This window comes from Embiotoca jacksoni, unplaced genomic scaffold (assembly GCF_022577435.1).
Source record: "Embiotoca jacksoni isolate LCO1_2020_lvr unplaced genomic scaffold, fEmbJac1.0.p SCAF_28, whole genome shotgun sequence".
Taxonomy (NCBI): Eukaryota; Metazoa; Chordata; class Actinopteri; family Embiotocidae; genus Embiotoca; species Embiotoca jacksoni.
The window spans coordinates 631338-653224 of record NW_027185379.1 but is presented as its reverse complement, the minus strand read 5'-3'; the positions used below and the strand labels follow the sequence as shown (position 1 = coordinate 653224).

At 41.0% G+C, this 21887-nt stretch overlaps 2 protein-coding genes across 3 annotated transcripts in view; one reads left to right on the top strand and one right to left on the bottom strand.

Annotated features, from left to right (window-relative positions):
- Positions 1-14050, bottom strand: part of LOC138205235 (spectrin beta chain, non-erythrocytic 4) — a 66506-nt gene extending 52456 nt beyond the window's left edge. For both annotated transcript variants that reach the window (XM_069161005.1, XM_069161006.1), the window contains exons 1-4: positions 13659-14050; positions 2569-2726; positions 1891-2042; positions 1480-1653 (exon numbers count right to left, since the gene is read on the bottom strand). In XM_069161005.1, coding sequence (XP_069017106.1) covers positions 1480-1653; positions 1891-2042; positions 2569-2713 — 471 coding nt within the window. In that variant the 5' untranslated portion in view covers positions 2714-2726; positions 13659-14050. The remainder of the gene's footprint in view (positions 1-1479; positions 1654-1890; positions 2043-2568; positions 2727-13658) is intronic.
- A 1998-nt stretch (positions 14051-16048) lies between these two features.
- blvrb (biliverdin reductase B) lies at positions 16049-21684 on the top strand. Its single transcript, XM_069161454.1, has 5 exons — positions 16049-16230; positions 17911-18072; positions 18909-18998; positions 19864-19995; positions 20503-21684. The coding sequence occupies exons 1-5, from the start codon at positions 16113-16115 to the stop codon at positions 20655-20657; spliced, it is 657 nt and encodes a 218-aa protein (XP_069017555.1). The 5' UTR covers positions 16049-16112; the 3' UTR covers positions 20658-21684.
- The last annotated feature ends 203 nt before the right edge of the window (positions 21685-21887 follow it).

The window sequence follows — 21887 nt, the reverse complement described above, 5'->3', positions numbered from 1 at the left end:
ACTTTCAACAACATCACCGCTCGCTGCTTCTCATCAGCCAACCATCTTTTCCTTCTGTCCTTACTTCTTTCATATTTACGCTATCTCTCTCTCTCTCTCTCTCTCTCTCTCACACACACACACACACACACACACACACACACACACACACACACACACACACACACACACACACACACACACACACACGTCTTCTACACTGCTCTCCTTTCTCAGCACATGCAAAATTGAAGAGTCCACAGCAGACTGGTGGCTCCTGGGAGCAGGAGAACGGGACTACAGCCAAGATGACAGCGAACGGTGGCAAATCTAGCAGTCAGCTAACGCTACTGTCGATCAAGTTGTACGGTTACAGATGTTCAGCTTGACTCGGAAGGTGACAAGAAAAAAATTAATTAAAAAATGACCTAATTAACTTGCCATTAAAATTAAACCGTGAACCATCACTTTAACATATTTGACAACATGCTTGTTTGGGAACTTCAGCCTACGGAGTCTACACTAGGTGGGACTTTATGATTAAATGACCATGAACTCTGACATCTACGTGTCGCTAATGCCCATCATCGACTAGGTTTTTTTTAAACACTAAGCATATCCAACAACCTATTCATCAATTTCAATGTTTACACTGCAAAAATGAGTCCAGTCAGCATAAACAGAACTCTGCAGAAAGTCCCACGTACTACAGGATTCTGGTGGCGGTGCTGTTAAATGTGCTTTGTTAACGATAGCCAGTCTTAGCATGACAAAATCAGAGTCCCAGGAGACAGTTAGCAGACGACCGTACGCCATAAATGACATACTGAATAATGCTAAATAAGCATTTTGTGCCACTGTCGCACTGAAGCGTAATAAAGAGAAGCCGAGGGCTTCTGTTACTTACATGGATGGAACTGATCCTGTATCACTGCCGGTGTATGTGTGTGAGCGTGTGTGTAGTATGTGCATGTCAGGATGTCAGCGCATAGGTGTGTGTGTGACAGATCGACTGTTAGACTGTGCAGGTAATGTAGTGTGTGTGTGTGTGTGTGTGTGTGTGTGTGTGTGTGTGTGTGTGCATATGTCCTTGTTGAAGAGCGGCCTGGAAGGCGACCGTTACCTCTAGGCCACTGACATTCAGGCTTTATCCACCAAACACGGCTGCCGCTGTCGCACTGTGATGACGGGGCAGCTGTGACGGCCGTACCCACACTGAACCTCTGGCAGCGCACCCTAAACGATGCCACTGCTGATTACAGCAACCTTGTGCTTCAGCAAGTATCGTGGCAACGCATGCCAGCGTCTCAGTGCACTTATGGAGGAGATCGGATTTAAGCCTTGGTATCCCACAGCAAGAATCAGATATTAGATCCTAAAAAATGATGATTTAAGTCACTTCGGGAATCAGAGCGAGCCAAAATCACTTTTTTCTACCTTCGGCCATGACTCAACTACACTGATAAACTGTAATACAATATTATTATTATTAGTGTTTACCTGGAAGCGTAGGATGATGGTCCACATAAGCCCCAGTGTGAGGCGGTGGTTTCCATCCACGATGTCATGGGAACCAACATTTTCCAGGTGAACCCGCTGCTCTTTAAGAAACTGCAGAGCTTTGTCGACGTTCTCCAGGCAGTGGATCCGCATACGGCCCCGCGTGGGCCGCGGCTGGAGGAGGACACCAGGGGGTTAATTACAGCGGAAAAACTTTACTTTGAAAAAGTAGCACGAACAGGAGCCAAAACTTGAAGTAAAAAGGAAAACAAATGGACACATCAAAACTCAAAAAAACCAAATCTAAATTTATAGCAGTACAGCTGATATCTTGTGAAGCAGTGAGTTAAGTAACGCTGCAAATTTGACAATCATGTGCCGATGTTCAGAACGGCTCTTATGTGCTCCCACCAGCAGCTCTCCACTGAGGACCTCCAGCAGTCTTGTGAGCATGTACCCATCCTTCAGGTCGTTGTAGAGGTCAGATATGCGACAGGACACTCTGGCTAGATGGGAGTTGACCCATTTAGTAAAAGTCTTCTTCTGCACCGCATCTCGTTCATCTGAGGGAAACGAAGGAATAAACGTCACACCGGAAGAAATGAAGGGAAAAGAAGGAACTATTCAACTATTTCATTCCTAATTAAAATCACTGCTTTCTTTTAAATTTAATAATCCTTATAGTACTAAATCAAATATTCTCCAAAAGTGTTTACTGGAATACACATGACATCATTCAATCACCATCAACTTATATTACACGATGAGACTTTTTTAAATATAACATATATTCCATGTTTTTAGGTAGGAGAATTTCTATAACCACCTTAGCAGTCCTTCACTATTAAAACCATGTCAACACGTGTTACTGAATTCATAAAAACACAACAAACCACCAAGTTCAAACTTATTTTAGTAATTTTTGACATCACTTCTCGCAGACAAGTCATGATGAAACAGTAATTATTCTTAATTTCCCACGGAGCTGTCATCATGACCTTGATGTGGTCGTATTAATACACCTGCAGATGTCCTTGAAGTGTTAGTGATCTGTGCGGATGTGGCTTTGATCCACGTGTTACTCCTGACCTGCCAGGGCCTTGATACGGGAGCACTCGAACAGCTTGGAGCTCGTACACTCTGTCTCCCAGAACCCGGAGCTGATTGGTCGGTTGTTGTTGTTGAGCTGGCGCTGGGCTTCCGCGTTGTCCAGGTCTGGGGAGGCATTAGCCATCGCGCCCGACGCCCTGCAACACAAACAAAGAGCTGTTCGAAAACACTCACACATGTACAGGAGAGAAGAAGAAGAAGAAGAAGAAGTGCTGAGGACAGGTTGCTCCATCCCTAAAGGCGAAAAGCTGTTCACGGTTGATAATTAAACTCTTTCACTGACTTAACACATCTCATGAAACAGCTTTTAATCCCTGTTTAGCCACTCCATCTTATTCGGGTTGGAACAGTCAGTGCAACACTCACAGATTAATTATAAGTCTTCAAAACGCACCAATAATATGACTTAAAGAAAAAAAAAAAAAGACTTAGAAGTCAATAAGTAACGGTTCCTTCCTGTTCATGAATGATGCAGCACCTGTCTCTGGTATCAGAGCTTTTTACGATAGCAACGCTTAAAATAAAATCTCTCTGATGATTTAAAGGATGCTGGGAGACGGAGGGTAAAAATGATTTGGCTGTTTGATCTCTCCAGTCTGTCCCTCTGACAGCTGAAAACAGGAAGATATAAATAACTTCTAAACTTCTCAAAGAAATCACACAGTACAGAATGAGGAAAAAGGAAATATTCAAAACAAACGGTAATGAAAAGATTTCAATTCAATTTTCTGATATTCATCGGCTTCGGTCGCGTTAATCTGAAGAGCTGAAAGAGCTGTTTTTATATCAATGTGAGATTTTGTTTAAAAGTCAATGAGATCCAAAATTAAATGGAAAATAAGAGGCCTGGATATCCTGATGTAAACAGTGTGCTTCAACTGATGCCCAGTTCTGTTTGAAGTAAAATTCATAGCAGACATAAAAAATCAGCAGACAGGGTGAAAATTTAAACTCCTTCCTGCTAGAAAAGCCTGGCAGCTATCAAATGAACTGTTATTTCAGAGGACACTTTCACACTCTTGGGAAGATTTTTTTTTAATAGATTTTGGAGACTTAAAAGAGACGGAGCTATGTTTTACTTCTTTATCCTCTACACTCCCCCTATGGTTCCTTTTTCTTGCAAATTAGGGAGATATTTAATATCAAACACTAAAAAGGAGTGTAGTGTATTCAGCCATATTTGAGGACAGGCATTGCAAAGTAGCTTAGGTTATTATTGTTATATATTATTATATATTGTTATATATTGATTTATGAAGTTTACCTGTTCCATGAAGTTAATCGATGCACACTGAGAACCGTCTACTACTACTAGATTTTTTTTTTTGGTGCTACATACGTGCTGAATAGAAAACGTGATAGTTTCTCTCTGTGAAGAGCAGATGTGCCCACAGGACATAAAATATGCCATTTGGTGCTCTTCTCCGAAGCAGCTTACAATGGGGGGTGGGGTTGGGGGGGGGGGGGTGAGAGGGTCTGGGGAAGGTGTGGTGGGGGGGGGGGGGTATATACACGTTTATATGCATGGTTGGCACCAGTGGGAATCAAAGCCTTATAGAGCTTTTTCACATGTGGGCTCACGCGACAAAGTTGATTTAAAAATGCGATGAGGGGAACATGCAGCAGCTTCCTCCTTACTCACAGACCTTTCTTTAAAAAAATAAAATCTATTTGAATCGTTATTTAGAAAAGAGCTGGTCCACTTCATGTTTGGCGAAGGTGTTGCATATTATTTTAAGAAAGGCAGTTACAGTTGGTGATTCCCCTCCAGTGGGGTTTTTATTTTTGTAAGTACGTTTTAGAATAGATGATGCCGGTGTGTTTCCTCCACTAAGATGTTTGGTGGCCATCTTTTGGTCTACAAAAAACATTGGCCATGGTAATGTCCCCCCTCCCCCTCCCCTCCACCCTCCCTCCACTAAAACCTGTCCTTGAAATGCCTCCAACATAACACAGAATGAAAAATGTTCTCCCCTCTTCTCCTCTCAACCCCTCCCCCATCTCTACCCCACCCCCTCCTTCAAACACACACACACAGTAAAAAGAAAAAAAAAAAAAAACATAAAATAATGGCAAGTACACAATTCATAGAAGAACAGATTGTGTTAATGTTGAAATGTTTTGGGTTTCATACGTTTAAGTTAATTAAACTGTAATTAATAGATTAATCGACAAAGATTTCAAGTAACATAAAAAGTGTACTCAATGCTGCAGTACACAACTTAGGAAGGTTTCTCTGCCTCAGCCTTTTAGCTGGAAATCCACCCCCCACCTCCACCCTCCACCTCCACCCCCCCCGCCCTTTCTGGCCTCTCCTTCCCTCTGCCCTGCAACAAAAGTCCAAGCTCTCGGTTGTCACTATACCTAAACCACTGCAAAACAACGTGGCCATATCGAGTAAATGTCAGCCTGCCCTGCAAGACGGAGAAAGAAGGAGTAGTTGTGCACATGCACTTAGCCGTCTTCCCTGGAGAGAATAACAGCAAAACATTACAGAGCTTTCTATCTGGTGATGAAGCAGATAGACGGCGGCAGCCCAAGCCAATAAAAGTGAAACCTATAGGATCCTTCGAAGTGTTTGAAAAGCAAAAAAAAAATAAATAAAAAAGTTGAGTTATTAAAATAGTTGCCAACTAATTTTCTGTCAATCAACACATGAATTGATGGACAAATGATTTTAATGATAATATTGTTATTCTGCATTCATTTGGCACTTTGTGTGTGCTTTCAAAATAATAATGATAACATTTCTTTAGGTGGAACCTTTTATTCTTAAAATTAATTTCCAAAAACTCCCAAAAATAAATACAAATATTTCTATAACTATAGCAAAAAAAAAAAAAACTAAAATATTTTCTTACTATAAAATTGTAAAGTATACTCCATATAACATCCTATTTTAGTGTATTTGTCTGATAAAAAACTAAAATACTGAGAGGAGGACTTTCTTCTTATTTCTATGTTTAGCACTACCACGGAGCTGTTCTATCGTTTCTGAGGTTCTCACACTCGTACAGGACATTTGATAGAAGAAGTCCAGTGGATGTACATTTAGAGTAAAGTAATTAAAAAGTCAATCATTGTGAAAGATATCCCGGTTGTATCCTCTAAAATCCTTATATTAGCTTATGTGGTACATTTCTGACTCAGTAGAATTAGTACCTTTACTTCTTCCGGCAAGATCGTTGATTAGTGCTTAATGTCGGCTCCAGAGAAAAGACTTTTCTTCTTTGATGATGAAGGATTGACACCACGGCCTGAAACGTTGTCTAATCCCTCGCAGCGCTACTAAAATTATCTCAACGAGTGACAGCTGATGGTGCGATCTCAGATGTTGCAAATGGGCTCGCCCCGTGTTTAATGGCCCTAAATCCCTCCACATTTTTCACTCGTGTCCCCAGCGTGGCAAAAATCATTCACCAGCGTTTCCCTTCAGAACGTGTGAGAGCCGAGATCAAGGCCGGCTGCACACGCTGTCCCACCGCAGACTGAACCGAGTTGATATCCCAAACCGTGAAGCTGAAGCAGGTTCGTGTGGAGGTCTACGCAGAAGCAGCCCCCGACGAAGAGACGTGGGAGCACACGGAGAATCAGACGAGGGAATCTCATCTGAGAAATATCTGTGACCGTGTTGCGTACACACAACAATGAGTTGTCATCATACTGTAAAGTGCCCGTGTTGCTAAGAGGTAAAAAAAAAACCTATAACAATAGATTATAGATTAACATTAAAAATATAAATACACATCAAAACCCACGACGTGTGTGACGCCCTCTGTTGTCCTTGCCTTGTTCCTCGCCGAACCTCGACCACCTGATGTCTTTCAATCAATCAGACTCACTGCTCGCAGGACTGCTCTGATGTGAGTGTTAGTGTGTGTTTGTGTGTGTGTGTTATGCCCTTTATTCTAATAATCAGACCCAGCTGTTGAGGAATCAGTCAGCCGCAGGCTAGATGGTCGACACAATGTCTGAAAATCACGCGCAACTCTCCTGGCTATCCATTCCTGCTCTATACATAACAGCAGCACAGAGATGATTCATGATTCGCCTCCAGAGACTGAACGCAGCCTTCAGGAAGTCTCAGAGGATGGAGATAAAAACAGAAGTAAAAAAAAATAATAAAGAGCTCAGTATGATTTTATCTGTATTCAGAGTAATATGAATGTAAACCTGCATGCTTCAACATAACGATATGAAAAAGTAAATTCATTCTATTATCGATAATAATAAATAACACACATTCACTTGCACGATGTATTTCCACAAGCTGTCGAGGTCCAAATACTACTAATGTATCTTTGTGAAAATATATTTCAATAAGGAAATATCAAGGAGGTATATATTAAATATTTGCTTGATTGACACGTTTCAACCAATCACACTTTCCTTCCCCTGGCTTGTCCGACCGGGTGAGGTAACATCGAAGACGGCATATCTGCAACTGCCATCTTGCTTTCATCGTCTGAGTAAGAGGCAAATTACAAAACACTACAACTCAACCAATCAACTGTCTGACCCCAGATCTCCCGGAGGGATGTTACAAATAATCAAAATGAACCCAAAAGGGTTATTAAAGCCTGGAAACGTAGTGTTATCTGTCAGGATCTCGTCTTCCTGTTTTCTCTTGTTTTTAAGGTCTTCAGGTAGAGCTGCTCGACAACACTGTCAAAAGTAAAATGCTGAGTAATGCTGCTTCCCCTCAGCTATCAACAACTAAGACCATTAAGCTGCATTAAAATGCAAGTAAAGGGAGCAAATCTGAAGCTGCACGCTTTGGTTTGCCCATTCTACTTATTTTATATTATATAAGACGTCTAATCTGTGAATACGAAGAAAACAACGAGTGCGACATCTCTGTTTGTGCAGAAATCGATCAATCTGGCTCTTTTCATCAGTACGCCATCTCGTACATTAACTTAAGAAAATTAAGAAAACATTTCAGGACTAACACCAAACTTGGTAAAAAAAAAAAAATTAAAAAAAATACAACATCAGGATGAAGGTGTTTCTGGATCTTTTTGTGCTTTTAAATACAAATAAGAAAAGTTGTAGTTCTGACGTTTGCCCTGTTAAACTGGAGGAGGTTATATGTCGCTGTCAGTCCAGGATACAGAGTCTGCTGCTCCGACACTGAAAGATCAAACATTTCAAGAGCAGAAAGCTCTCTGATCTCTCCATGGAGCTGGTAGGAAGAGCAGGAATCCCTTCTGTATGTGTGTGTGTGTGTGTTGTATGATCTCGCAGACATCCCACATGCATTGTTAACCTGCAGTAAGTACAGTGGAAATAAACACACAAACACACGTTTCTATCACAGTCAGATGCAGTCTTAATAATAATATTTATTTAAATAAACACTTGTGTGTGCTGCTAAGTCCTTATTGCAAACTGAAATGATTTTGTTCAGAGTGAGATTCCTATTTTATGTTTGGAAAGAAAAAAACAGAATACACTTAAAGTCAAATAACTAATTTATCATGTCAATTTTGAAACCAAAATGTTCAAGTCAGATAATAGGATTTATTAATCATAAACTAAAGTATTTTATTCTAAAAAGTCACCTTGGACCTGGAAAACTGATGAGCATTTTTTTTTTTTTTTAGCTATTGCTTGACAAAAATTCAGAATCAATTCATCCGGGAAATAATCTGTAATCAATAATATTTACTTACAACAGAGGATGAGTAAAGTAGATAATGTGGTGAGCAGAAGTCCCGACCACACAGACAGCAGTAACAAGCACTTTGCACCACAGATGTCTTCTCATGTCTCACTTGTAGGACAGAATCTAGATCACATCAAGCATCTCTCACTTTTTCCTCCAGGTAGACCAGAACCAGAACCTCTCTGTGGTTTTTATAGGACAGCATCTAAAAAGAAGTGCTCTATATTCAGGGTGGCCATCTCGTGTTTGTGTGACTGTCGCAACACTTCCAGCTATTATTGTCTTTATTTTGAAGTTTCAGGAGCCAGACTCTCACCTGTCTGTCTTACTGACACAGAAAGAAAACTGCATCTAATGCATTTAAAACAAAATACACTTTTCTGGCACGACTTCACATCTGTATGCCACGTCTGAAATATTGATCACGATTATCCATCGATTTAACAGGGAATTTTTTTTTTTTTAATTTTTTTTTCAGTTAATCAAATGACATTTTAGTCAGAAAACGGTAAAGAAGCCCAGTTTCATCATTAAATGACCTGTTTGTTCAACCGACACTCTAAATCAGTAAAAGGTGCACAACTCCATTTTATTGTTGTTGATAAATAACCAAACTAATTCATTATAAAAATGATCATTGATCAATTTTCTATTGATTTAGTATCCAATCAATGACCTAGTAGTGTGGGAACTATTGTATACGTGTATATGTGTGTGTGCACAGCTGTCAGTCGTTATGCTTTCTCCTCAAAACCACTCAGCGTTATTATTGTCCTCTCTCCCCAGCTATGCTGTCGCTGTTAGTAACCACAATAAATCACTGTTACACCAACGGTGTAATGAAAATGTCGCCCCTCCCTCCCTCCCTCCCTCCCCACCCCCACCCTGCTCTCTCCTTATATTATCCTTCTCATTGTTTCAACTGTCCTCTCACTCTATTCCCACTCCTCACCTCCCATCCTCTATGGCTTCAACAACTTGTGTTTTGGCTATTAGCGTTTGGCACGATGCCTCCATACTCCCAGAGAGTGACAATACTCAAATCTTTTCAGTACACCAGATGACAGGCGCCCTTGAAACGAGTACTTAACCCCCAAATGCTGCCGTGAAGCTGGTTAGTGAACATTAGTAATGACTTAAGTCTCGAGGTCTGACGGTTCGTGTAATTGACTCAAACCGTTCGGTACGTTCAGTTTGGGGAAGCATTTTTCTCTCAGTCCTACTGTCAGAAGTCTATTTATGTCTAAATACTCGCCCTCCTGGAACCAAAATTCTACAGCACGAGTTTCACCTGGAAGGTTTTGGCAGTGCACCAGTTGTTTGTCTATCAGCTAGCAAGCGAGCAGGTTTTCTGTTGAAAGCTTGGTGGACACTGAGGTGGAATCAAAATGAACTCGAGTATCCTCGTTCACAAACCAACATGACACCCGCTGCAACTGTGCGGCTCTTGATCGTTTTTAGGCAGCCGTGGATGGTGCAGAAAATGAAGTTATCAGGCTTTTGCTGCAAAGATAATCATAATTAGTGGAACTATTAATAGATTGTTGTTTTTGATGTTTCATGAGATTTGTTGACGATAAAAAAAAAAAATAGCACAACGAAGGTCGAGTGACTGAAACAACTGCAGCTAAAAAAATATATCTCTAAAACTTTGGAGGTATGCAGTCAGAGCTGGTCGTCTCAAGACGAGCTGATTTCTAGTTCATCCTTTATCAGTGTGAACTTTGTGAACTTCACGTCATGAAATGCAGGAAAAACTGTAAACTGCTTCAGGAAAGTGTTTCTCCTTTTGTTGAGGAGATTTCTTTTCTTAGTGTGATGAAACGAACTAAAAGGTAAACTGCCGGTGTGTTTATGCTTCGTCAACACATTTCTAACATCCAGTTGGACTTCAGCTCCGACGAGAATAGCCGAGTACATTCCAGACGTTGGACCGGCTATCTCTTTTGATTTGGAGGTTAAACTTAGAGACAGACGGAGGAAGAGTGGGCGAGGGGGACGCACCAACAATCGGTAAAGACTGAGTCGTAAGACTTGAAGGAAGGCTGACGTGGAAGAGGAGAGAAACTGAAGGTGCGAGAGGGAGACAGGAGGGCGGATCACCAGAAAGATGAAGACAGACAGAGACGAGGAGAGAGAGACAGACAGCTGCCAGGGTTAATCAGTCAGAGGCAGCAGCTCTGTGTCTCTGAGGCCTAACAGAGGACAGACCCTCAGTGGACATCCCCTTTTAAAAAAAAAAGTTTTTTAGTCTTTATCAATATGATCTTATATAGAATAGATGTGGCCATTAATCATGCCATCTGCCTATTGACAACTGTGAGGAGCACGCTCAGTTTCTGGACTTTCTATCGACTGATTCAATGATCAGATATCAATTAAATTCCCTTTGGAGGGTTGGAGGAACATTAATAAAACTCCTTTACAACCTAATTGTGCTGACAGCCATCTAATGCATATTAACTGATAAAAGGAACTTCCAATAAATGAATAATATATTTACTAATTATATATAGATATAGATATATATTCTGTAAATATTTACATTTATTGTCACACAGTATAAGATGGCTTTCGCTGCTTCACATCACTGTTTAAGTTGTTCTCTTACAATTTATCAGCAATGTCCCTACGGTCCTTTTTCTGTCTGTCATCAAATCTGATATTATCCGTCAAACAACGGGGAACAACATGTGGATCATGTGTAGCCTCAGCTAAAAATAAAAAACAAGGTGTTGTGGAGGACATCTGAAGTATGTAATAGATTTTGTTTTTTGTTTTTTCTCTCACATTTTTTGACCAAAACAGTTTGTGAAGGTTATGGTGCAGTGAGGTCTATTTTAAGGGTGGTGTGATATGCAGCAGCTCTAACGTGGTAACTAAACTGATGTGATGTACAATGTCGTTTCGATTTTTGCTGCGTCTCTGTTCCTGTTATTACTATTTTACTATTATCTCAAAAAATAAAATAAAATCCGGCTTTGCTGTTGTTTTTATCGGAGCCGTGGTTCTATTTGTTCCACCTGAGCAGCGTTTTTCTCGTACAAATGTAGACGAAGCCGTCGTAGCCACAAACTCAACATTAAGTGCGTTCATCAACATGATGTCTTGGACTGTTTCACAATGAACGCCCTGCAGCTCTCCCGTCAACATTTCATACCTTTTGGGGGAAAAGTGACCGCAAGCAGAGAACTGAAAGCTAACCTGAACTTTAACCATTATTCTGGCGTCGCCTACGAGGACTTATCCGAAACTTTTATCCAAAAACAATCTCACTTTGTGAAATTATAGGAAATCTCGACTGTTTTTAGAGGGATAGAAGCTGTTTCTCTATCTCTCCTTCACACACACACACACACACACACACACACACACACACACACACACACACACGAGCTCCGTCTCCGTGACGTCACACAGTACGCACTTTACACACTGCACTGAGTCACTTTCACTCACTTCACCTCAGCAGTGTGAACCAACGTCTGTAAGCGGGAGCGGCGGCCGACGCCCTGTTCTGAGTCGGCGGGACCACAAGTCTTCATCAAAGCAGTCACCTTGCGGTCCTGATAGACAAACGGAGGGCTTCAGTGTCCCGCGGAGGGACGTCTACCATGCAGACCGGACGTGGGACAGCAACAGCAAAGGGTGTCAAAAAGAAGTCTGTATTGTAACAAAGCCGGGAAATACTGCGTTATATTGTGATAAATATACCGTGCAAAAGTTTTAGGCATGTCAGATGTGTTATTGAAGCAAATTGTCTCACAGAGGCATCTGATCCCAAATTCACTCTGCAGCAGTGTAGAGAACAAGGAGTCCTACAACAGATGGTGTGGCCCTGATCTCACCATCACCGAGTCAGTCTGGGATTACACGGAAAGACAGAAGACGCTGAGACGCACTAAATCCACACATGAACTGTGGCATGACGTGTACACGATGCTTGGAACAACCTATCAGCAACTATCTTGGAAAAAAAACAACATGTAGAGAAGAAGTGGTGCTGGTTTAAAGACAGACAGTCCTTATTTACAGCACCTAGTTTAATATGAAGCTTTATTAAAGTTACTATGATTACTATACCACCACATGTGGGAACATGAGGCCAAGTCTAACACTTCAGACGACACGGACACAATTTGAACAAAATGTTGAACCGAACAGAGATTTATTTTGGTATTAAATAAATAAATAATTACACTCGACAGGATGTAATACCATGAAATGTAATATAGTCACTATAAAGTAAACTGCTAAGCGTTTTACATACACACACACACACACACACACACACACACACACACACACACACACACACACACACACACACACACACACACACACAACCACTGTGTCAATCCATTGAAGAAGTTGAACAGTGACGCAACATGAAGTACAATAAGGTCAAAAAATACTTGACTTCTATGTAACATATGCGGGCTTAAAACTGGCTCAATAATACCAGAGATACTGAACTGACTTCATTAACACAGATGACTACATGTCCATATAAATGATATATTTTATCTCCTGGTCGTAAACACACACACACACACACACACACACACACACACCTGGCACTGGCTAACCAAAGCTAACCAACGCCTGCTTGCACATCTCAGATGTCCGGACAGCAACTGTCAATAGCCGACGATCCCTCCGGGGGCAAAGCGGAGGTTCATTGCAGCAGTGATCAAACAGCCAACATGAACATCTTTCAGGCTACACTGCATTTGCTTTTTTTCTGTTTGCTAAAGCAAGCTATGCCGCTGTAGGCCCTATCTGACTAAAGCAGGAATAATTTGGCTGAATCTACTTCTGCAGGACAGCAGCATCCCCTCAGGATTCAGAAATAACGGATACCACAAGGGGCAGAAATGCCAAAGTAATGTGAGGTCACATGTGAGACCACAGTCACACTGCAACTTCCTGCAGAAATATATCATCACTGTGGAAATGTATCACCAGTGAAGTTCTGCTGCTGTTTGCATTTGGGCAGAAACGTAACTATCTCTTATTTAAAGTTAAAGGTTATGAAGAAGCCGTAACTGAGCCGGTAAAGCAATTAATCACAGCCCGTATACACTAGGCCGCTATTCTGCTCATTAACCTATTTCTCCTGTCAAATGACACGGATCAGATCTGGCAGGCACCACGAGCACCTTCTACATGCATGCATCACGTAACACATGTGAGGTGGAAACGAGAACATGAAACAGCGCGTGCCCTCGCCGGATCACTGCGGTACCCTGCACCCTGATGCAGGCCGGCTTCTCTGCAAAAGAAGGGGAGGAAAAAAAGAACATGCATCTCGGCTCCTTGCTCTCACACAGGGAAGGACCAAATCAAACGACATCCCGTGGAGAAAGGAGTCATCTTGCCGTCCTTTTATCGGCCTTACCTTTAGCTTCCGTGTCAGTTCTGTGGATCGGTTTTGTCCTCCTCTTATGCCAAGACGTCGTTGGGGTGAATCGATGAGGAGAGCGGTTCATCAATGGAGGAGACTGACGCTCCCGCTTTTATTCCAGCAGGGTCTTCCCTCGATTAGTCCTTATTACACGAGGACGCGGTTTGTCTGGGTAATTACAGCAGCAGCAGCCCGGCCAGTGTGCGCCGTGGTAACGCAACGCCTTGGCGCATTAGAAAGAGCGCTGTGAGCCTGCAGCGGTGACCGCCAGCCGGGAGATGCTGTCGGTGCTGAGGTTGCGAGCCGGTGGAGGGTGATGATGATATCCATAGAGGTCCGCGTTTCCACCTGACACAACCTCTCCTTCCTCCTCCTCCTCCTCCTCCTCTCCGCTGGTGATGCTGGAGAGAAATATCAGCATTAGTGCGGCGAGGAGAGAGAGAGAGAGAGAGAGAGAGAGGGAGACACAGAGGGAGACAGGGAGGGAGACAGAGAGGGAGACAGGGAGGGAGACAGAGAGGGAGACAGGGAGGGAGACACGGACAGTTTCAACATGAAGCGGTCACAGGCCGTTTCACAGCAGCAGACGCTGCTAAAGGGCACTTCAAAATAATGCTGTTATATTTATGAATAATAGAAAGAAAAAGAAATGTAAATGCTGTGTTTAAAATACGTTACATTTGAAATGTTTCTCATCACTGATAGTTTATTTTACACACAGTTAGTCCCAAGTTTGAGACAACCTTTTCTATTTCTATTTATAAGTTACTAAGGATTTAAAGTTGCATCATAATCCTTGAACATCACATAATACAATGTCATGTTGTAGTTTTAGTTGGCACATGTGCTCCATGCTTAAAATGGAGAAGAAAAACTAAAGAAAGTGGCTGTAGGCTACTCCCCTTACTCACATGTTTGTAATGTGTATCAGTAATAAATTATGAATTTAAACACTAGTTAACCAAGTATAAAAGGGCCAGCCACATCTATTATTAGAGTAACAAGACAAGGTCAAAGCCTGGTATATGGCTGTGTATGAAATGCTTGAATGGATTTTTATTTGAAGAAATCCCTGCATTAATTTCTCCTATAAACTCCAGCATGAATTAGAAACAGTCGACAGGTGACTTGTTTTATCTGACTAAATATTTTATAGGAACATCCTTACCATTGTAACCTGAGTCAAATGAACATAAAACACATTTTAAGTGCCAACGACACTAGAATGTAAAAAAAAAAAATTGTCGTTCATATCAATTCACAAAAAGCCTTTTGGCAATATTTTGTCATTTTTATTTTTCATGGCAGTGTTTTTATTTTTAATTTTTAAATTGTACAAAAAGAAAATGGTCAAACATTGCAGGCTTTGTTCAATGTGTAACTACTGTAGATCTACTTATATTAAAGGCTCCAGGATGTTCTGGGATTAAACTGAATGGTTTCTCTGACGCCAACGCTTCCAAAAGTCTAAATGTTGGTGAATATTTGTGTACGCTGGAGTTAGAGGTTGCAGTGAGCCAAATATTAGTAGATAATAAGATTGGTGGTGCAGTGTTTAGCACTGTTGCCTCTCAACAAGAAGGTTTTGTGTTCAAGCCCCTCCCTCCCCCCTTTGTCATGCCTTTAAAAAAAAAAATCATAGTATAGCTTGTCATCCAAATTATAAAAAAAAAAAAAAGTCATACTATAGCAAAAAGTGACCCAGAAGTAATTTTTGGGTCACTTTATGGACCACAGTATGACTTTTCTTTTTTTTTTTTTAAATCACATTTTGGACGGCATGCTACTGTTTGACTTTTGGGTCACTTTTTGGCCACCACGCCGCGGGCACACCGATCGACGAAAACGAATTCTTTTAATAACTTTTTAATCCACACATGTTAAGAGTGCACAGACTACATTTCAAGTCTGTCCAACAAAATCCGTAGGAGGAGTTCGTTAAAATACAACATGCGCAAATCGCCAAAAATAGCGACTAAATTAAAAATGGCGGACTTCCTGTTGAGTTGAGGTCATGACACCAGGAGACTTTTTTGTACATCTCGGTGTGATACACATGTCCACCGGATTTTTCTCTACAGCCCTTTATAGTTCTCTGCCGTATTCTGCCCCCATTTCTACTTCTATGAAAGAGTGAAGGCAGAATCTCATATCCTGATTTAAAAAAAAAAAACTAAAAAAAAACACTTCAGTAGAACATCGTTACAAATTGACAAACGTGGACACGACTGGAGATTGACATGATGATTGAGATGATCACTACAATGAACGTAACAGTACCACTATGCTTTATATGAGCCTGCACCGCCAGCTGCAGGGCTCCTTTAACTCTCCAGCTGGGCGGAGTCAGCGCTGCGGAAGCGCTTCTCCTCCGTGTCACTTGAAAGAGGCGTTTACTCCAAATGTCAAAAGTATCTTTTGCTTCGGACGCATTTTTGCCAGTTGCCGATGCCGTGTCGTGGATCTCACCTGATACAAACAATGTCGAACTCCATTAAAAACGTCGCGATATTTGGAGCCACGGGAATGACCGGGCTGGCGACCCTGCCGCAAGCGGTGGCTGCAGGTGAGATGTGGAGCAGATCAGTACTCGGTGCCTTTTACTGGTCGAACTGTCCTCACTGGGTTCCAGCAGTAATTTTACCCACGTTGGTTTTGTGTGCAGGAGCCAGTTTTGAGAGGCTTTGATTAAAAGTTTTCTTCCGTCTGTTATCACTGACGCACAGCGTGACGGTCTTTTTACCCAATATAGAGGTCACTATGTTTACAGTCGTCAAATAGTCTAAGCAAATGACAGAAATGTTTCAGAATAAATTAAAAAGTTACACGGCTATCATAAATGGACATTTTCGTGGTGTGTAAATGTCTTTTCATGCTGTACTGTAGTTAAAGATGATAGCATATCCATATATACATTTGGTCAAACTGTCATCACGTTTTGATTTGGTCAATATGGAAAGTTGACTGACTTGAATTTACACATTGAGATTGGAGAACATTAATTGTAATTGAATTTTTATCAAAACATCTTCATTTATATCACATATTCACTCTGGTATGATAAACCATCCACATCTGCTGTCATTTTTTTTTTAAATTTTTGTATTGCACTTCCTTAAAGCATAATATAGACTATATATATACACACACACACACTCGCATAAAATCATGATGTTGGGCTTCATCAGCATTTTAATTTCATTTCCTCCTGGTCACAAGGCAGAAAAAGAAAAGAAAACTGTTGAGTCATGTTTGACGTTACTGGTCAGCATTTTGCCGAGTCACAGCAGTTTGTGACACAACTGATAGCAGAAAGCTGTTCACTATCTCATCTCTACAGTAAGGGTGGGATCTCCGTCATGTAGTTGAAGTTATTAAAAAGGAGCCTCTAGAAACGACTACTTCATTGAAACTGAAGACGTGTTATCCTGTTGAATTTTAATGCCAACCTTGCAGCAGTCACAGCACCATAACCAAACAGGTGACGGTGATGGTTTCAGTATGAGAGTTGCCAACTAGGTGAAATTGCTGGTTGTCAATGTGTGTGATGGAAAAAAAGGATTTGTCCCTTCCTCTTGTTTGCAAGTTTCCTTTGTTTTCTCTCTTATTTGCAAGTGATTCCTTTTGTTTTACTTTCCACATCTAATTGACAACTCCGTGTCCTGACCTACAACCAACTCTGTATTACCATACGAAAGCAGATACAAAGGGAATGGGGGTGACTGTCAACTGTTTGTCAACTGTATAAAAGTTGCCCTAAGGAAGAGGACTGCGAGAAGAAGAGGACTGAGGAGAGTAGAGCCTGGCTGGGGCGAGGACTGTTGGGGGGAGCACTGGTGGGGGAGCACTGGTGGACACCTCTCTTTGAGGGTGCATGTAGTTGCTCCTTCTTGCAAGAATAAAATGTCCGATGTGTTTGATTTTGAACCAAGCCTCGAGTAATTTTTCCAACAGTGTCACCAAGATAAAATCCCCATTCGTCTCTGTAGCAATTTAATAAAAGTGACCGTTGATCTCCCACCACTTCTTCCACTGGAAAAATGTCATGAAATCCTGCAAAAATTTTAAGAAATATGAACTCATGAAGTATAACCACAGAGATGCACATTACCTGAAATGGCACAACACTTCATTCTCATTAAAACTGTATTTTTTTTTTTTATTTTTTTTTTTAAACATGGAACTATTTCATGTTCAGGATGTTAATGACGGTGGATCGGTTTCATTTCTGAGTTTCTTCCCTCAGGATACAGCGTGACGGTGCTGGTGCGCGACCCTGCCAAGCTGCCCGCGGATCACAAGGCGTCCAGAGTGGTGGTGGGAGACGTACAGAATAAAGAGGACGTGAAGAAGACCATGGAGGGCCAGGATGCTGTTATCATCATCCTAGGAACCAGGAACGACCTCAGTAAGGCGCCATAGTTTCAAGAATGACACAATGAAGCAAACATTATAAAAAAATTTTTTTTAAAAAGACATAAAAATGAAGGTCTTGTTCAGGCAAAGAAAAATAAAATGGCATTACATTGACTGAAATTACCATTTAGTAACTAGATTTATTATTTTATTGGTCAGGATTTTTGCATTCTTGGCTCCTTTTCATTTTTCTGTGTTGTTGCAGCTCTTTATGCCAACCGATTACTGCATGTTCCTTTTTTAATTTTTTTATTTGCTTTAGTTGTACAGACTTTGTACAGAGTTTAATTTCTTTGCGTAACTATTGATGTTCAGATTGTAGTTTTTAGTGCTGTAATGATGCATAACTTTCACTAGAGGTCGCAGTAAGACTTACATAACATACAGTATAACACGGAGATGTCATTGTGACCTGACAAACTGAAAGATCTCAGAGTACTGAAGAGGTTCATTGGATTCATGATGTTGTTAAAGAACATGTACATGAATTAATTGTAAAACAGCAATAAGAGACCTGCATTCAATATTTCCCTTCAACAACAAAACACTTTCCTTCAGTTTTAAGTTATTGATAGCGTGGAAGAAGTCTTTTAATGTTGTAGGTCCTCTGAATACTTTACTTACAAACAATGAATGCATTAAAGTTTTAATAATATTTTTTCCAAGTACACATTATTATAAAATAGCTCTCTAAAGTAAAGTAAAGCAAATGTATAGTGACACCCAGTGGAAATGTGCCAGCGCAGCCAAATTATACTTGAATACGGTTTTGCAGTGTTTATTGACACATGGCCTCAGCATGATCTCTGATCTGATTGGTCTCATCAGGCCCAACCACCATGATGTCTGAAGGCACCAAGAACATTGTGGAAACCATGAAGGCACGAGGGATTCGCAAAGTGGTCAGCTGCATGTCAGGTAGGACGCTCTGATAAAAAGGATGATAAAGTGGTCACAGTTTGTGTTATGTGGCCGGTGTGGATAAAGACAAAAGACCTGGATATCTATTTTTTTTTTTTCAGTCCATTTCGAGGCTCTGATGAGCAGAGATGGATTTGGATTTTAATCTCTGATACCAACAGAGATTAACACTGATACCAACACTTGATAATGAAAGCCAATTAAAGTCAAATATGTGGATACAGATTTTATTTGTATGACAAACATCTATGCAAAGGAGACAGCTGGACTGTCCACAACGGAGGAATGACCCAAATGCACAAAGAGAGCAACTAAAGAACTGTACTCACGTTGGTTGGAGAAGCAAAACTCAAAGTCCAGGCAAACACAAAGAAAAAAGGATTAGTCCAAAACACGCAGGTATGGGCGTGCCGAGGTGGCAACGCTGACTCCCTGACTTAACAATCCAGCAATGGGTTACTGGAAACAGGGAGTGTATATCAGCCTACACATACCATCTGGGTGCAGCTGGGGCTGATTAGGGAACTGAGAGCAGGTGAGTTGGGTGTGGCTGAAAAGGGGACTGAGCACAGGGAGAAACAGCCTGGGGACCTCTGGTGGGGGAACACGGGGAATGACACGTATGGAAACACAAGGGGACATAAATGAGAGTAGAGAAGGACAAAGACAGACAAGAGAACCTCTGGTCGGTAGGGAGAGTGAGACGAGGAACAAAAACTAGGAGAATCAGGACAAAACTATGACATGGATAAGGTGTTTCTTTTTCTTCTCTGCTCATTCAAGTGATTGCCACATGCATACATTTTCTCTCCCACCCACCTCCCTCCCCCTCTCCACTCCTTCCCATCATCATCCAACTCAGCCTTCCTTCTGTGGGATCGCTCCAAAGTCCCGCCCCGTCTGGTTCCCGTGACGGAGGACCACGACAGGATGTACACGGTGCTGAAGACGTCGGGGCTGGACTACGTGGCCGTCATGCCGCCTCACATCGGCGGTCAGTGGGAAACGGACAACCGACAGCTTTGGTTGTCATTTGACATGAATTCAGGGTTAAACTTTTTTAACATCTACATTGAGTTTTGTTGTGAAGTTTTGATAAAGATAAAAGATTATGTCTTAAAATATGTAAAATATTACTTGAATTTGGTCCAAAGTAAAGTTAAACATAACATTAAAAGGCACGACCGGCCAGTGAAGTTATCAAATCTGATTTTTGGAGGTCCTTTACTTCATAACACCACACTGGAAAAAAAAAATACTGAATCAAAAAACTATTTTCAAGTTTAGTAAATGTTAGAATGAAATTCAGTCAATGATTATGTTTTGATGGTAGTTTTGAAAATTTAATTATTCAGTATTTATCCAACTTAAATCTACAATTTCCTGCTTCATTAATTTTCCTGAGATTTGTCCTTTTTCTGTTAACTGCAGTCAGTTAGAGCTCCTGTGTGTTTTTTTAAATTTTGTGTTTGAGTTATCGTTTCTGTCTTGCTCTCTCTAGGTGACCTCCCTCTGACGGAGCGCTACACGGTGACAGAGAACATGCTAAAAGGAAGAGCCATCTCCAAACACGACCTGGGACATTTCTTTGTCAAGTGTCTGTCCACCTCGGAGTGGGACGGCAAGAGTGTTGGAGTGTCAGGAGAGTACAAATAGTCCTGAAGGACACCGTGCTGACGGGTGGACATGTCTTCCTGTGACTGGTCGGCCTTCTTTATTTCCACCAAAACACACAGAAGAGAAAATATTGAGCAATAAGTGAAGTAGAGATTTTTTGGGGGATTTAAACTATTAGTGTTATTTTTTTTGATAAACCACGAACACTTCTTTATTTTCAGTTTCATGATTATGATGGATCAGTTTCTGCTTTGTGTTCTTGCATTTTTTTATACAAATTTTCATTTTTATGATCAGCTGTCCATTGGAGACATTTTAACAGCTCGTTATAGCTTTTTACATCACTTGTGTTTTTTCACACAAACAGTCTTGCTTCCTGTCATTGAACATTACTTCACCTGATGCTTCTTCTTACTATTCTGATCCCCAATCTATTTGTATGGCCTTAAAAAATAAAAGACTTTGTTGTACAAAAGGTTGTGCTGGAAGAGTAAATTGTCATGCGCATTGCAGCTGCAGGCTTTTTGTTTTTAGTGAAGCCACAACAACAATAGGTTTTCCAGATATTAACTTACATTACATGAATGCTTTACCAAACAAAAAGAAACAATGGCTAATAGAACCGGTCATGGTAAAAACTACAGCCAGATATTTTACCAGATAGTAAACCTGTAGTCCACCGTGATTCTCACTTCTAATTAAATTGCACTGTCAGCCTATTTACTTCTATAATCTGTAATTTTTTTTAAATTTGTTAGTGCCCTCTGTGAAATAAATAGAAAAACTACATTTAAAAGAACCCCAAAGAAATGGCAAAACATTTCTTCAAATCTTTAGTTGCTCTAAATCAGGTAAAGTACGGTAGGGTGTGGGCTATTTTAAGAAGTTTCGTTTCATGTGTCCTGGTGTGAGTCTGTCATGTGAAAAGGACAACCAGTCCATCAGATGAGTCGCATGTGTTGCTGTTGTGCAACTCGCTGGGGCCAAACTCAATCAAGCTCACCGAGGCGAGCAAGCAGAAGTCTGTTGTTTCTGCCTTTCAAAATAAAAGCCGGATGCGTAAAGGTCATGTCTGAGTGCATCCTTTTACACTCACTACTTTTACACATTTTACAAAACATAGCAGCTCCAGCCGTTGTCCGCATTTCTCTTAAAGACGGCGTCCTTTGAAAATAACCAAATTAAACGTAAGCGCGCAGGCTAATTAAAAACTGTCAGAGCGTCAGAGGGAATTATATTATATTGAAAGGAATTACAGGAATTTGATTC

Excerpts from the sequence above, each read along its gene's own strand:
- blvrb (XM_069161454.1), top strand. The coding sequence starts at position 16,113 with ATGCCGTGTCGTGGATCTCACCTGATACAAACAATGTCGAACTCCATT. Across the intron at positions 18,073-18,908 it reads AGGAACCAGGAACGACCTCA|GCCCAACCACCATGATGTCT; the intron begins GTAAGGCGCCAT and ends TGGTCTCATCAG. Across the intron at positions 18,999-19,863 it reads AGTGGTCAGCTGCATGTCAG|CCTTCCTTCTGTGGGATCGC; the intron begins GTAGGACGCTCT and ends CATCCAACTCAG.